Raw genomic sequence first — 15,510 nt, 5'->3', positions numbered from 1 at the left:
AAGTAGTTGGGAAAGGGCATGTTCACCACTGTGTTACATCACCTTTTCTTTTAACAACACTCAATAAACGTTTGGGAACTGAGGAAACTAATTGTTGAAGCTTTGAAAGTGGAATTCTTTACCATTCATGTACATGTCCTCCTGGCAAAGGTGTGTTTGACCAGAGTGTATATGTCCTCCTGGCAAAGGTGTGTTTGACCAGAGTGTACATGTCCTCCTCACAGCTCTCGGCCACCCTCACCATCCCCTTCTGGCAGTGGTTCCTCACCAGGTTCGGCAAGAAGACTGCAGTGTACGTCGGCACATTGGTAAGGCCCAAAAGACTTTTTGAAACCATGTGCTTTTAGTCTTTAAAAAAAAAAAAATCCTCAGTGAATATTAAGGTGAAGGCCTGGTTCACACTGCAGATCAATTCCACTTTTTTGATTTTTGCTTTGCCCACATGCCCACTACACATTTCCCATTTCCATATGAGTTGGGAAATTGTGTAAGATGTAAATATAAACAGAATACAATGATTTGCAAATCCTTTTCAAGCCATATTCAGTTGAATATGCTACAAAGACAACATATTTGATGTTCAAACTCATAAACTTTATTTTTTTTTTGCAAATAATCATTAACTTTAGAATTTGATGCCAGCAACACGTGACAAAGAAGTTGGGAAAGGTGGCAATAAATACATTTCCCAACGAGCTATTGCAAGGAATTTAGTCACAAAGCTGCAGCCGGACAGAAGCTCTGCTGATCTCTGGTAAGAGCCGACTTATTACCACAATTTTCTCCCTGAAAACTGCCGGTTAACATGTAGTCGGGATCCATGTTCGCTTGACCGCTCTGATCCATAGTAAAGCTTCCCGTCCGGGAATTTTAAACAAGAAAACACAGTGTGTTTCCTTGGCTAAACGCTTCCCACCTACATCTTTCTTCTTTGACGTCTCCATTATTAATTGAACAAATTGCAAAAGATTCAGCAACGCAGATGTCCAGAATACTGTGGAATTATGCGATTAAAACAGATTACTTATAGCTGGGATCAGGCTGGAAAATAATGTCCGCTACAACCCGAGACGTCAAACGCACGCATCATCATACGAGTCATCATACGAGTCATCATACGAGTCATCATACGAGTCATCATACGAGTCATCATACGAGTCATCATACGGGTCATCATACGGGTCATCATACGGGTCATCATACGCGTCATCATACGCGTCATCATACGGGTCATCATACGGGTCATCATACGGGTCATCATACGAGTCATCATACGGGTCATCATACAAGTCATCATACGGGTCATCATACAAGTCATCATACGCGTCATCATACGAGTCATACGCGTCATCATACGAGTCATCATACACGTCATACGAGTCATCATACACGTCATACGAGTCATCATACGGGTCATCATACGCGTCATCATACGCGTCATCATACGCGTCATCATACGGGTCATCATACGGGTCATCATACGCGTCATACGAGTCATACACGTCATCATACGAGTCATCATACGAGTCATCATACGCGTCATCATACGCGTCATCATACGCGTCATCATACGCGTCATCATACGCGTCATACGCGTCATCATACGAGTCATCATACGAGTCATCATACGGGTCATCATACGGGTCATCATACGGGTCATCATACGCGTCATCATACGGGTCATCATACGAGTCATCATACGGGTCATCATACGGGTCATCATACGCGTCATCATACGGGTCATCATACGGGTCATCATACGAGTCATCATACGCGTCATCATACGCGTCATCATACGGGTCATCATACGGGTCATCATACGCGTCATCATACGCGTCATCATACGCGTCATCATACGGGTCATCATACGAGTAATCATACGTGTCATCATACGGGTCATCATACGGGTCATCATACGAGTCATCATACGCGTCATACGAGTCATCATACGGTTCATCATACGAGTCATCATACGCGTCATCATACGAGTCATCATACGCGTCATCATACGAGTCATCATACGAGTCATCATACGGGTCATCATACGGGTCATCATACGAGTCATCATACGCGTCATACGAGTCATCATACGGGTCATCATACGGGTCATCATACGGGTCATCATACGAGTCATCATACGCGTCATACGAGTCATCATACGGTTCATCATACGAGTCATCATACGCGTCATCATACGAGTCATCATACGCGTCATCATACGAGTCATCATACGCGTCATCATACGAGTCATCATACGCGTCATCATACGAGTCATCATACGAGTCATCATACGGGTCATCATACGGGTCATCATACGAGTCATCATACGCGTCATACGAGTCATCATACGGGTCATCATAAGGGTCATCATAAGGGTCATCATACGCGTCATACGAGTCATACACGTCATCATACGAGTCATCATACGAGTCATCATACGCGTCATCATACGGGTCATCATACGCGTCATACGAGTCATACACGTCATCATACGAGTCATCATACGCGTCATCATACGCGTCATCATACGCGTCATCATACGCGTCATACGAGTCATACACGTCATCATACGAGTCATCATACGAGTCATCATACGCGTCATCATACGCGTCATCATACGCGTCATCATACGGGTCATCATACGGGTCATCATACGGGTCATCATACGAGTCATCATACGCGTCATCATACGCGTCATCATACGCGTCATCATACGCGTCATCATACGGGTCATCATACGAGTCATCATACGTGTCATCATACGAGTCATCATACGGGTCATCATACGGGTCATCATACGGGTCATCATACGAGTCATCATACGCGTCATACGAGTCATCATACGGTTCATCATACGAGTCATCATACGCGTCATCATACGAGTCATCATACGCGTCATCATACGAGTCATCATACGAGTCATCATACGAGTCATCATACGGGTCATCATACGAGTCATCATACGAGTCATCATACGGGTCATCATACGGGTCATCATACGGGTCATCATACGGGTCATCATACGAGTCATCATACGCGTCATACGAGTCATCATACGGTTCATCATACGAGTCATCATACGCGTCATCATACGAGTCATCATACGCGTCATCATACGAGTCATCATACGCGTCATCATACGAGTCATCATACGCGTCATCATACGAGTCATCGTACGAGTCATCATACGGGTCATCATACGGGTCATCATACGAGTCATCATACGCGTCATACGAGTCATCATACGGGTCATCATACGCGTCATCATACGGGTCATCATAAGGGTCATCATACGCGTCATCATACGCGTCATACGAGTCATACACGTCATCATACGAGTCATCATACGAGTCATCATACGCGTCATCATACGCGTCATCATACGGGTCATCATACGCGTCATACGAGTCATACACGTCATCATACGAGTCATCATACGAGTCATCATACGCGTCATCATACGCGTCATCATACGCGTCATCATACGCGTCATACGAGTCATACACGTCATCATACGAGTCATCATACGAGTCATCATACGCGTCATCATACGCGTCATACGCGTCATCATACGAGTCATCATACGAGTCATCATACGGGTCATCATACGGGTCATCATACGAGTCATCATACGGGTCATCATACGGGTCATCATACGGGTCATCATACGCGTCATCATACGGGTCATCATACGAGTCATCATACGGGTCATCATACGGGTCATCATACGCGTCATCATACGGGTCATCATACGGGTCATCATACGAGTCATCATACGGGTCATCATACGGGTCATCATACGCGTCATCACACGCGTCATCATACGCGTCATCATACGGGTCATCATACGAGTCATCATACGTGTCATCATACGAGTCATCATACGAGTCATCATACGGGTCATCATACGGGTCATCATACGAGTCATCATACGAGTCATCATACGCGTCATCATACGAGTCATCATACGAGTCATCATACGGGTCATCATACGAGTCATCATACGAGTCATCATACGGGTCATCATACGAGTCATCATACGGGTCATCATACGAGTCATCATACGCGTCATCATACGAGTCATCATACGCGTCATCATATGAGTCATCATACGCGTCATCATACGCGTCATCATACATGTCATCATACGGGTCATCATACGAGTCATCATACGAGTCATCATACGGGTCATCATACGAGTCATCATACGGGTCATCACACGGGTCATCACACGAGTCATCACACGAGTCATCACACGAGTCATCACACGCGTCATCACACGCGTCATCACACGAGTCATCACACGAGTCATCACACGCGTCATCACACGCGTCATCACACGAGTCATCACACGAGTCATCACACGAGTCATCATACGAGTCATCATACGAGTCATCATACGAGTCATCATACGCGTCATCATACGCGTCATCATACATGTCATCATACGGGTCATCATACGAGTCATCATACGAGTCATCATACGGGTCATCATACGAGTCATCATACGGGTCATCACACGGGTCATCATACGGGTCATCATACGAGTCATCATACGGGTCATCATACGGGTCATCATACGCGTCATCACACGCGTCATCATACGCGTCATCATACGGGTCATCATACGAGTCATCATACGTGTCATCATACGAGTCATCATACGAGTCATCATACGGGTCATCATACGGGTCATCATACGAGTCATCATACGCGTCATACGAGTCATCATACGAGTCATCATACGAGTCATCATACGAGTCATCATACGAGTCATCATACGAGTCATCATACGGGTCATCATACGAGTCATCATACGGGTCATCATACGAGTCATCATACGCGTCATCATACGAGTCATCATACGCGTCATCATACGAGTCATCATACGCGTCATCATACGCGTCATCATACATGTCATCATACGGGTCATCATACGAGTCATCATACGAGTCATCATACGGGTCATCATACGAGTCATCATACGGGTCATCACACGGGTCATCACACGAGTCATCACACGAGTCATCACACGAGTCATCACACGCGTCATCACACGCGTCATCACACGAGTCATCACACGAGTCATCACACGCGTCATCACACGCGTCATCACACGAGTCATCACACGAGTCATCACACGAGTCATCATACGAGTCATCATACGAGTCATCATACGAGTCATCATACGCGTCATCATACGCGTCATCATACATGTCATCATACGGGTCATCATACGAGTCATCATACGGGTCATCATACGGGTCATCATACGAGTCATCATACGGGTCATCACACGGGTCATCACACGAGTCATCACACGAGTCATCACACGAGTCATCACACGCGTCATCACACGCGTCATCACACGAGTCATCACACGAGTCATCACACGCGTCATCACACGAGTCATCACACGAGTCATCACACGCGTCATCACACGCGTCATCACACGAGTCATCACACGAGTCATCACACGAGTCATCATACGAGTCATCATACGAGTCATCATACGAGTCATCATACGAGTCATCATACGGGTCATCATACGAGTCATCATACGGGTCATCACACGGGTCATCACACGAGTCATCACACGAGTCATCACACGAGTCATCACACGCGTCATCACACGCGTCATCACACGAGTCATCACACGAGTCATCACACGCGTCATCACACGCGTCATCACACGAGTCATCACACGAGTCATCATACGAGTCATCATACGGGTCATCATACGAGTCATCATACGGGTCATCATACGAGTCATCATACGAGTCATCATACGAGTCATCATACGCGTCATCATACGCGTCATCATACGAGTCATCATACGAGTCATCATACGAGTCATCATACGCGTCATCATACGAGTCATCATACGCGTCATCATACGCGTCATCATACATGTCATCATACGGGTCATCATACGAGTCATCATACGAGTCATCATACGGGTCATCATACGAGTCATCATACGGGTCATCATACGAGTCATCATACGGGTCATCACACGGGTCATCACACGAGTCATCACACGAGTCATCACACGAGTCATCACACGCGTCATCACACGCGTCATCACACGAGTCATCACACGAGTCATCACACGCGTCATCACACGCGTCATCACACGAGTCATCACACGAGTCATCACACGAGTCATCACACGAGTCATCATACGAGTCATCATACGAGTCATCATACGGGTCATCATACCGCCAGGTTTTAGGCCTTTAAGAGTGAAGTCATGTGATGAAGATGGCTGCTGCTTGGGTTGAATACTTGGCACAGCTGCTAATGACGACCCCTCTTCCAGTCTGTAGTCCCCTTCATGATCCTGGTGGTGTGTTTGAAGAGCAACCTCATCGTCACCTACATCGTCTCCTTCGCCGCCGGAGTGGGAGTGGCCGCAGCGTTCCTTCTGCCGTGGTAAGAAGCCTCGCCGCCCGCCCTCGGAGTCGTCACAGGTCTAACTGCCGTCCTCCATCAGGTCCATGCTGCCAGACGTGGTGGACGACTTCCAAGTAAAGAACCCACACTCCACCGGCCACGAGGCGCTCTTCTACTCTTTCTACGTCTTCTTCACAAAGTTCGCCTCGGGAGTCTCGCTGGGCATCTCCACCCTCAGTTTGGAGTAAGTCCGGTAGTCCATGACGACCTTCTCATCTCCACCCTCGTGTTAGAGATGTCATGTGGGGACAGGATGCTAAGACCTGATGTTTGCCGCCCGTAGTTTTGCAGGCTACATCTCACGAGGCTGCTCCCAGCCTGCAGAGGTGGACGTGACCTTGAAGGTTCTGGTGTCGGCCGCTCCCATCCTCCTCATCATGATCGGCCTGGCCATCTTGTACACATACCCTATAGACGAGGACAAGAGGCAAGACAACAGGAAGTTGTTACAAGAGCAAAGGTAACAGCAACCCCTGATCCTGGTCTCTACAATGTAGTACTGATCTGGACTATGTCCTCGCAGGTATGAAGCCGAATCTGAAACTGAATCCACAGAACTTTCCAAAATGATTTAAGAAGACTGACTCTTGTCCAATAAGACTTGGCCATCAGACTCTTGTCCAAGAAGACTGACTCTTGTCCAAGAAGACTGACTCTTGTCCAAGAAGACTGGCTCTTGTCCAAGAAGACTGACTCTTGTCCAAGAAGACTGACTCTTGTCCAAGAAGACTGACTCTTGTCCAAGAAGACTAAGCGTTATCCAAGAAGACTGACTCTTGTCCAAGAAGAGTGAGTGATAGTGGAAGAAGAGTGAGTGATGGTGCAAGAAGAGTGAGTGATAGTGGAATAAGAGTGAGTGATGGTGCAAGAAGAGTGAGTGATAGTGCAAGGAGAGTGAGTGATAGTGGAAGAAGAGTGAGTGATAGTGGAAGAAGAGTGAGTGATAGTGGAAGAAGAGTGAGTGATAGTGGAAGAAGAGTGAGTGATAGTGGAAGAAGAGTGAGTGATGGTGCAAGAAGAGTGAGTGGTAGTGGAAGAAGAGTGAGTGATGGTGCAAGAAGAGTGAGTGGTAGTGGAAGAAGAGTGAGTGATGGTGCAAGAAGAGTGAGTGATGGTGCAAGAAGAGTGAGTGGTAGTGGAAGAAGAGTGAGTGATGGTGCAAGAAGAGTGAGTGATAGTGCAAGAAGAGTGAGTGATGGTGCAAGAAGAGTGAGTGATAGTGCAAGGAGAGTGAGTGATAGTGGAAGAAGAGTGAGTGATAGTGGAAGAAGAGTGAGTGGTAGTGGAAGAAGAGTGAGTGATGGTGCAAGAAGAGTGAGTGATAGTGCAAGAAGAGTGAGTGATGGTGCAAGAAGAGTGAGTGATAGTGCAAGGAGAGTGAGTGATAGTGGAAGAAGAGTGAGTGATAGTGGAAGAAGAGTGAGTGATAGTGGAAGAAGAGTGAGTGATAGTGGAAGAAGAGTGAGTGATAGTGCAAGAAGAGTGAGTGATAGTGGAAGAAGAGTGAGTGATAGTGGAAGAAGAGTGAGTGATAGTGGAAGAAGAGTGAGTGATAGTGGAAGAAGAGTGAGTGATAGTGGAAGAAGAGTGAGTGATAGTGGAAGAAGAGTGAGTGATAGTGCAAGAAGAGTGAGTGATAGTGGAAGAAGAGTGAGTGATAGTGGAAGAAGAGTGAGTGATAGTGGAAGAAGAGTGAGTGATAGTGGAAGAAGAGTGAGTGATAGTGGAAGAAGAGTGAGTGATAGTGCAAGGAGAGTGAGTGATGGTGTAAGAAGAGTGAGTGATGGTGCAAGAAGAGTGAGTGATGGTGCAAGAAGAGTGAGTGATGGTGCAAGAGGAGTGAGTGATGGTGCAAGAGGAGTGAGTGATGGTGCAAGAAGAGTGAGTGATAGTGGAAGAAGAGTGAGTGATAGTGTAGGAAGAGTGAGTGATAGTGTAGGAAGAGTGAGTGATAGTGTAGGAAGAGTGAGTGATGGTGGAAGAAGAGTGAGTGATGGTGGAAGAAGAGAGTGATGGTGGAAGAAGAGTGAGTGGTAGTGGAAGAAGAGTGAGTGATAGTGTAGGAAGAGTGAGTGATAGTGTAGGAAGAGTGAGTGATGGTGGAAGAAGAGTGAGTGATGGTGGAAGAAGAGTGAGTGATAGTGCAAGAAGAGTGAGTGACGGTGCAAGAAGAGTGGGTGATAGTGTAGGAAGAGTGAGTGGTAGTGCAAGAATAGTGAGTGATGGTGCAAGAAGAGTGAGTGATGGTGCAAGAAGAGTGAGTGATGGTGCAAGAAGAGTGAGTGATGGTGCAAGAAGAGTGAGTTATAGTGCAAGAAGAGTGAGTTATAGTGCAAGAAGAGTGAGTGATAGTACAAGAAGAGTGAGTGGTAGTGCAAGAAGAGTGAGTGATAGTGGAATAAGAGTGAGTGATGGTGCAAGAAGAGTGAGTGATGGTGGAAGAAGAGTGAGTTATAGTGCAAGAAGAGTGAGTGATAGTACAAGAAGAGTGAGTGATAGTGGAATAAGAGTGAGTGATGGTGCAAGAAGAGTGAGTGATGGTGCAAAGAGAGTGAGTGATGGTGCAAGGAGAGTGAGTGATGGTGCAAGAAGAGTGAGTGATAGTGCAAGAAGAGTGAGTGAGTGCAAAAAGAGTGAGTGATGGTGCAAAAAGAGTGAGTGATGGTGCAAGAAGAGTGAGTGATAGTGGAAGAAGCGTGAGTGATAGTGGAAGAAGAGTGAGTGATGGTGGAAGAAGAGAGAGTGATAGTGTAAGAAGAGTGAGTGATAGTGTAAGAAGAGTGAGTGATAGTGTAAGAAGAGTGAGTGGTAGTGGAAGAAGAGTGAGTGATGGTGCAAGAAGAGTGAGTGATGGTGCAAGAAGAGTGAGTGATGGTGCAAGAAGAGGGAGTGATGGTGCAAGAAGAGGGAGTGATGGTGCAAGAAGAGTGAATGATGGTGGAAGAAGAGTGAGTGATAGTGCAAGAAGAGTGAGTGGTAGTGGAAGAAGAGTGAGTGATGGTGCAAGAAGAGTGAGTGATGGTGCAAGAAGAGTGAGTGATGGTGCAAGAAGAGGGAGTGATGGTGCAAGAAGAGGGAGTGATGGTGCAAGAAGAGTGAATGATGGTGGAAGAAGAGTGAGTGATAGTGCAAGAAGAGTGAGTGATAGTGGAAGAAGAGTGAGTGATAGTGCAAGAAGAGTGAGTGATGGTGCAAGAAGAGTGAGTGATAGTGCAAGAAGTGTGAGTGATGGTGGAAGAAGAGTGAGAGATGGTGCAAGAAGAGTGAGAGATGTTGTCCAGTCACGCTGCTGCTACTTTCTTCAACAAGCTGCACAACAAGACTTGTTATTTTTTATTATTATTATTTAATTTTTTTTTTTTTTTTGCCTCTGTGAATATTTCCTGCGTGATATGAACTCGCTGGCCAAAGCCTTACTTTTTCTACTGCCAAGACGTGCTGGCGTCCGCTCCTTCACCAAAGCGCACAAGTTGTGTGCGTTGTTGACGTCCACAAACACGAGGCCTTAGTTCCGGCGGACTTCTCTGGCAGGAAGAAGGGAGACCTCCATCTTGTTTGTGTCCTGCGTGCTGAAACATCTTCATGGCGGCTCCGACTGAGGAGTGCAGCCGCAGCTACAAATGTAATTTAAGTATTTATTAGATGTGATTGGAGCTGCAAAGTGGTGCAGCATTTAATAGGTTTGACATGAAAGCATGGTGCTTCTACGTGTGCATGATGGGAAGGAGAGATGTTTCTCCACATTCATGTCCCTGGATGGGATGGATGTACATACAGTGTCTATGTTATACATATTTCACATGCTCCTGACAGCTGGAGCTTCCATGTAAAGTTTTGTCAAATATGTTCTTTGAAATCCTTTGCATATTTTCTAATCCTTCCTCTCGTCCTGTAAATGTTTGACTTGGATTTTCCTGCTGAGGCTGTGAGCCAAATGTGTGAGCTTTAATCCTGGAGGGACACACACATGTAAACATTGTATGCCACACGTGTAAATATCTTTCATATCTTTGTGTCCCGATGTACCCGTGCTGTGCTTATTTAAGGAGACTGTTTGAAGGCCACAATAAATGCAAACCGAAAAGTCAGGAGCAGAAATAATACTTTTTCACGAGTTTATTCAAATAAAGTACATGACCTTTTTTACACAATTCGAGTAGGACAAAGTAATAATGCATCATGTATCTCCACTTGACTACTTCATGGTAGTTTTCAAATAGCTAAAGAAAAGGATACATTGTCAATCAATCAATCAATCAATATTTATTTATATAGCCCCAAATCACAAATGTCTCAAAGGACTGCACAAACCATTACGACTACAACATCCTCGGAAGAACCCACAAAAGGGCAAGGAAAACTCACACCCAGTGGGCAGGGAGAATTCACATCCAGTGGGACGCCAGTGACAATGCTGACTATGAGAAACCTTGGAGAGGACCTCAGATGTGGGCAACCCCCCCCCCCCCCCCCCCCCCTCTAGGGGACCGAAAGCAATGGATGTCGAGCGGGTCTAACATGATACTGTGAAAGTTCAATCCATAGTGGCTCCAACACAGCCGCGAGAGTTCAGTTCAAGCGGATCCGAGACAGCAGCGAGAGTCCCGTCCACAGGAAACCATCTCAAGCGGAGGCGGATCAGCAGCGTAGAGATGTCCCCAACCGATACACAGGCGAGCGGTCCATCCTGGGTCTCGACTCAGGACAGCCAGTACTTCATCCATGGTCATCGGACCGGACCCCCTCCACAAGGGAGGGGGGGACATAGGAGAAAGAAAAGAAGCGGCAGATCAACTGGTCTAAAAAGGAGGTCTATTTAAAGGCTAGAGTATACAGATGAGTTTTAAGGTGAGACTTAAATGCTTCTACTGAGGTAGCGTCTCAAACTGTTACGGGGAGGGCATTCCAGAGTACTGGAGCCCGAACGGAAAACGCTCTATAGCCCGCAGACTTTTTTTGTGCTTTAGGAATCACCAATAAGCCGGAGTCTTTTGAACGTAGATTTCTTGCCGGGACATATGGTACAATACAATCTGCAAGATAGGATGGAGCTAGACCGTGTAGTATTTTATACGTAAGTAGTAAAACCTTAAAGTCACATCTTAAGTGCACAGGAAGCCAGTGCAGGTGAGCCAGTATAGGTATATATGTATGTATATATGTATATAAAGGTATATACAGTATAGGTATATATGTATGTATATAAAGGTATATACAGTATAGGTATGTATGTAAAGGTATATACAGTATAGGTATATACGTATGTATATAAAGGTATATACAGTATAGGTATATATGTATGTATATATATAAAGGTATATACAGTATAGGTATATATGTATGTATATAAAGGTATATACAGTATAGGTATGTATGTAAAGGTATATACAGTATAGGTATGTATGTATATATGTATATAAAGGTATATACAGTATAGGTATATATGTATGTATATATGTATATAAAGGTATATATGTATATATGTATGTAAAGGTATATACAGTATAGGTATGTATGTATATATGTATATAAAGGTATATACAGTATAGGTATATATGTATATAAAGGTATATACAGTATAGATATATATGTATGTATATATGTATATAAAGGTATATACAGTACAGGCGCAATGTGATCAAACTTTCTTGTTCTTGTCAAAAGTCTAGCAGCCGCATTTTGTACCAACTGTAATCTTTTAATTTTAATGCTAGACATGGGGAGACCCGAAAATAATACGTTACAGTAATCGAGACGAGGCGTAACAAACGCATGGATAATGATCTCGGCGTCTTTATTGTCATAGTAAATCTACCGAGAGAAATGTAAGTAAAAAATAAATGACTCATTAAAACAATCCACTCAATTTTAAGATACATTTGAACGGATTTTTCAATTCATCAAATAAAACGTAAAAAAACTTTTTTTTAAGGTTTATTTATAAATTTCAACAATTACAAACAGTAAGTCAAACAACAATATAAAACATTATGAAAACAGTACAAAACGGTGCCACGGGGTTGTAAGTTCAAAATAATAAAAATAGAATACAAAAAAATATATATATATATATATAATAAACAAAATGCAAAGCCGTAGTCTTATTCAGATTCATCAAACAACTTCAATTTGGAACACAGCATCATCGTTTTCACAGCTTTTTTGTTGTTAGAGGTAGAGAGCGTTTTAATGTAAAGTTCCAGATCTTTTTTAAAGGCACAAAATATAGGACGGGTATTAAGAAACTTACATTTATGAATATAAAACTTAGTAAAATAAAACATTTTTCACCTCAACTCTTGACAGGAATGATGTCGTTGGTGGCTCGCTGCTGACACCTGGCGTATATTTACTGTAACAACAGGCTTCCTGCTCACTGCTGACACCTGGCGTATATTTACTGTAACAACAGACTTCCTGCTTTGTGCTCCTTTTACACAATTTCAATTAGGAGCGTAAAAAAATTATATTTTTAATTGCAATTTTTATTTGTAACGATCAATAAAAGTTAAAAAAAAAAATATATTGATTTTTTTTTATTTCTTTTTTACATCTGTCCTGTTACATTCAGACAAAGCATATGTATGTTAGAAGACAGAAGTGTGGATACTTCTTTTCTTGAAGATATTTCAAAAGTCTTGATATTGAATCTAAAACTGTTTTCAGTTGAGTTTTTATCCCCAAGAATCAAATCGAATCATGTGCTGCCCAAAGATTGACAGGCCGACTTGAAAAAAGTCAGCATATTATAGTTAGCATGTGTCAAGTAGCATGTTATAGGTCAGGGGTCGGCAACCCAAAATGTTGAAAGAGCCATATTGGACCAAAAATACAAAAACAATTCTGTCTGGAGCCGCAAAAAAATAAAAGCCATATTACATACAGACAGTATGTCATGAGATATAAATTGAGTTATGAGAAATCAAAGGAAACTAAATGAGCTGAAATATAGCTACAAATGAGGCATAATGATGCAATATGTACATACAGCTAGCCTAAATAGCATGTTAGCATCGATTAGCTTGCAGTGAGCAAATATGTCTGATCAGCACTCCACACAAGTCAATAACATCAACAAAACTCACCTCTGTGTATTCATGCACAACATTCAAAGTGTGGGGAACCCCTTGCAGCACTAACTCTTCCGGGATGCTACAATAGCTAGAATCATGAGAAAAATAGCTTAAATCATGAGGAAAGTCATGAGAAAATAGCTCGAATCATGAGGAAAGTCATGAGATAATAGCTACAATCATGAGAAAATAGCTCAAATCATGAGGAAAGTCATGAGAAAATATCGTAAATCAATCAATCAATGTTTATTTGTATAGCCCTAAATCACCAGTGTCTCAAAGGGCTGCACAAACCACAACACAAACCACTACGACATCCTTGGTGGAGCCCACATAAGGGCAAGGAAAACTCACCCATGAGATAATAGCTGGAATAATGAGAAAAGTCATGAGATAAAAGCTAGAATCATGGTAAAATAGCTAGAATCCTGTGAAAATAACTGGAATCATGAGAAAAATAGCTCAAATCATGAGGAAAATCATGAGAAAATAGCTGGAATCATGAGAAAATAGCTCAAATCATGAGGAAAAACATTAGAAAATAGCTCGAATCGTGAGAAAATAACTCAAATCATGAGGAAAGTCATGAGAAAATATCTCAAATGAATCAATCAATGTTTATTTATATAGCCGTAAATCACTAGTGTCTCAAAGGGCTGCACAAACCACAACACAACCACAACGACATCCTCAGTGGAGCCCACATAAGGGCAAGGAAAACTCACCCATGAGATAATAGCTACAATCATGAGAAAATAGCTGAAATCATGAGAAAATAACTGGAATCATGAGAAAATAGCTCAAATCATGAGGAAACTCATGAGAAAATAGCTGGAATCATGAGAAAATAGCTCAAATCATGAGGAAAAACATTAGAAAATAGCTCAAATCATGAGGAAAGTCATGAGAAAATATCTCAAATCAATCAATCAATGTTTATTTAAATAGCCGTAAATCACTAGTGTCTCAAAGGGCTGCACAAACCACAACGACATCCTCAGTGGAGCCCACATAAGGGCAAGGAAAACTCACCCACGAGATAATAGCTACAATCATGAGAAAATAACCGGAATCATTAGAAAATAGCTCAAATCATGAGGAAAATCATGAGAAAATAGCTGGAATCATGAGGAAAATCATGAGAAAATAGCTGGAATCATGAAAAAATATCTCAAATCATGAGGAAAGTCATGAGATAATGGCTACAATCATGAGAAAATAGCTGAAATCATGAGAAAAGTCATGAGATAATAGTTAGAATCCTGAGAAAATAGCCGGAATCATTAGAAAATAGCTCAAATTATGAGGAAAATCATGAGAAAATAGCTGGAATCATGAGGAAAATCATGGGAAAATAGCTGGAATCATGAGAAAATATCTGAAATCATGAGGAAAGTCATGAGATAATGGCTACAATCATGAGAAAATAGCTGAAATCATGAGGAAAGTCATGAGATAATGGCTACAATCATGAGAAAATAACTGGAATCATTAGAAAATAGCTGGAATCATGAGGAAAATCATGAGAAAACAGCTGAAATCATGAGAAAAGTCATGAGATAATAGCTAGAATCCTGAGAAAATAACCGGAATCATTAGAAAATAGCTGGAATCATGAGGAAAATCATGAGAAAATAGCTGGAATCCTGAGGAAAATCATGAGAAAATAGCTGGAATCATGAGGATAATCATGAGAAAACAGCTGGAATCATGAGAAAATATCTCAAATCATGAGGAAAGTCATGAGATAATGGCTACAATCATGAGAAAATAACTGGAATCATTAGAAAATAGACGGAATCATGAGGAGAATCATGAGAAAACAGCTGGAATCATGAAGAAAATCATGAGAAAACAGCTGGAATCATGAGAAAATATCTCAAATCATGAGGAAAGTCATGAGATAATGGCTACAATCATGAGAAAATAACTGGAATCATTAGAAAATAGACGGAATCATGAGGAAAATCATGAGAAAACA

At 42.8% G+C, this 15,510-nt stretch overlaps 1 protein-coding gene across 1 annotated transcript in view; it reads left to right on the top strand.

The window, feature by feature from the left end:
• mfsd2ab (MFSD2 lysolipid transporter A, lysophospholipid b) overlaps window positions 1-10,544 on the top strand; it is a 42,074-nt gene extending 31,530 nt beyond the window's left edge. Inside the window, exons 10-14 of the mRNA XM_061882662.1 lie at window positions 225-308; window positions 6,323-6,435; window positions 6,497-6,640; window positions 6,740-6,916; window positions 6,980-10,544. Coding sequence (XP_061738646.1) covers window positions 225-308; window positions 6,323-6,435; window positions 6,497-6,640; window positions 6,740-6,916; window positions 6,980-7,031 — 570 coding nt within the window. The 3' untranslated portion in view covers window positions 7,032-10,544. The remainder of the gene's footprint in view (window positions 1-224; window positions 309-6,322; window positions 6,436-6,496; window positions 6,641-6,739; window positions 6,917-6,979) is intronic.
• Window positions 10,545-15,510: the final 4,966 nt, after the last annotated feature.

This window comes from Nerophis ophidion, linkage group LG21, assembly GCF_033978795.1.
Source record: "Nerophis ophidion isolate RoL-2023_Sa linkage group LG21, RoL_Noph_v1.0, whole genome shotgun sequence".
Taxonomy (NCBI): Eukaryota; Metazoa; Chordata; class Actinopteri; order Syngnathiformes; family Syngnathidae; genus Nerophis; species Nerophis ophidion.
Note: the sequence above shows the minus strand (reverse complement) of the source record. Positions and strands in the feature narration are given on the sequence as shown.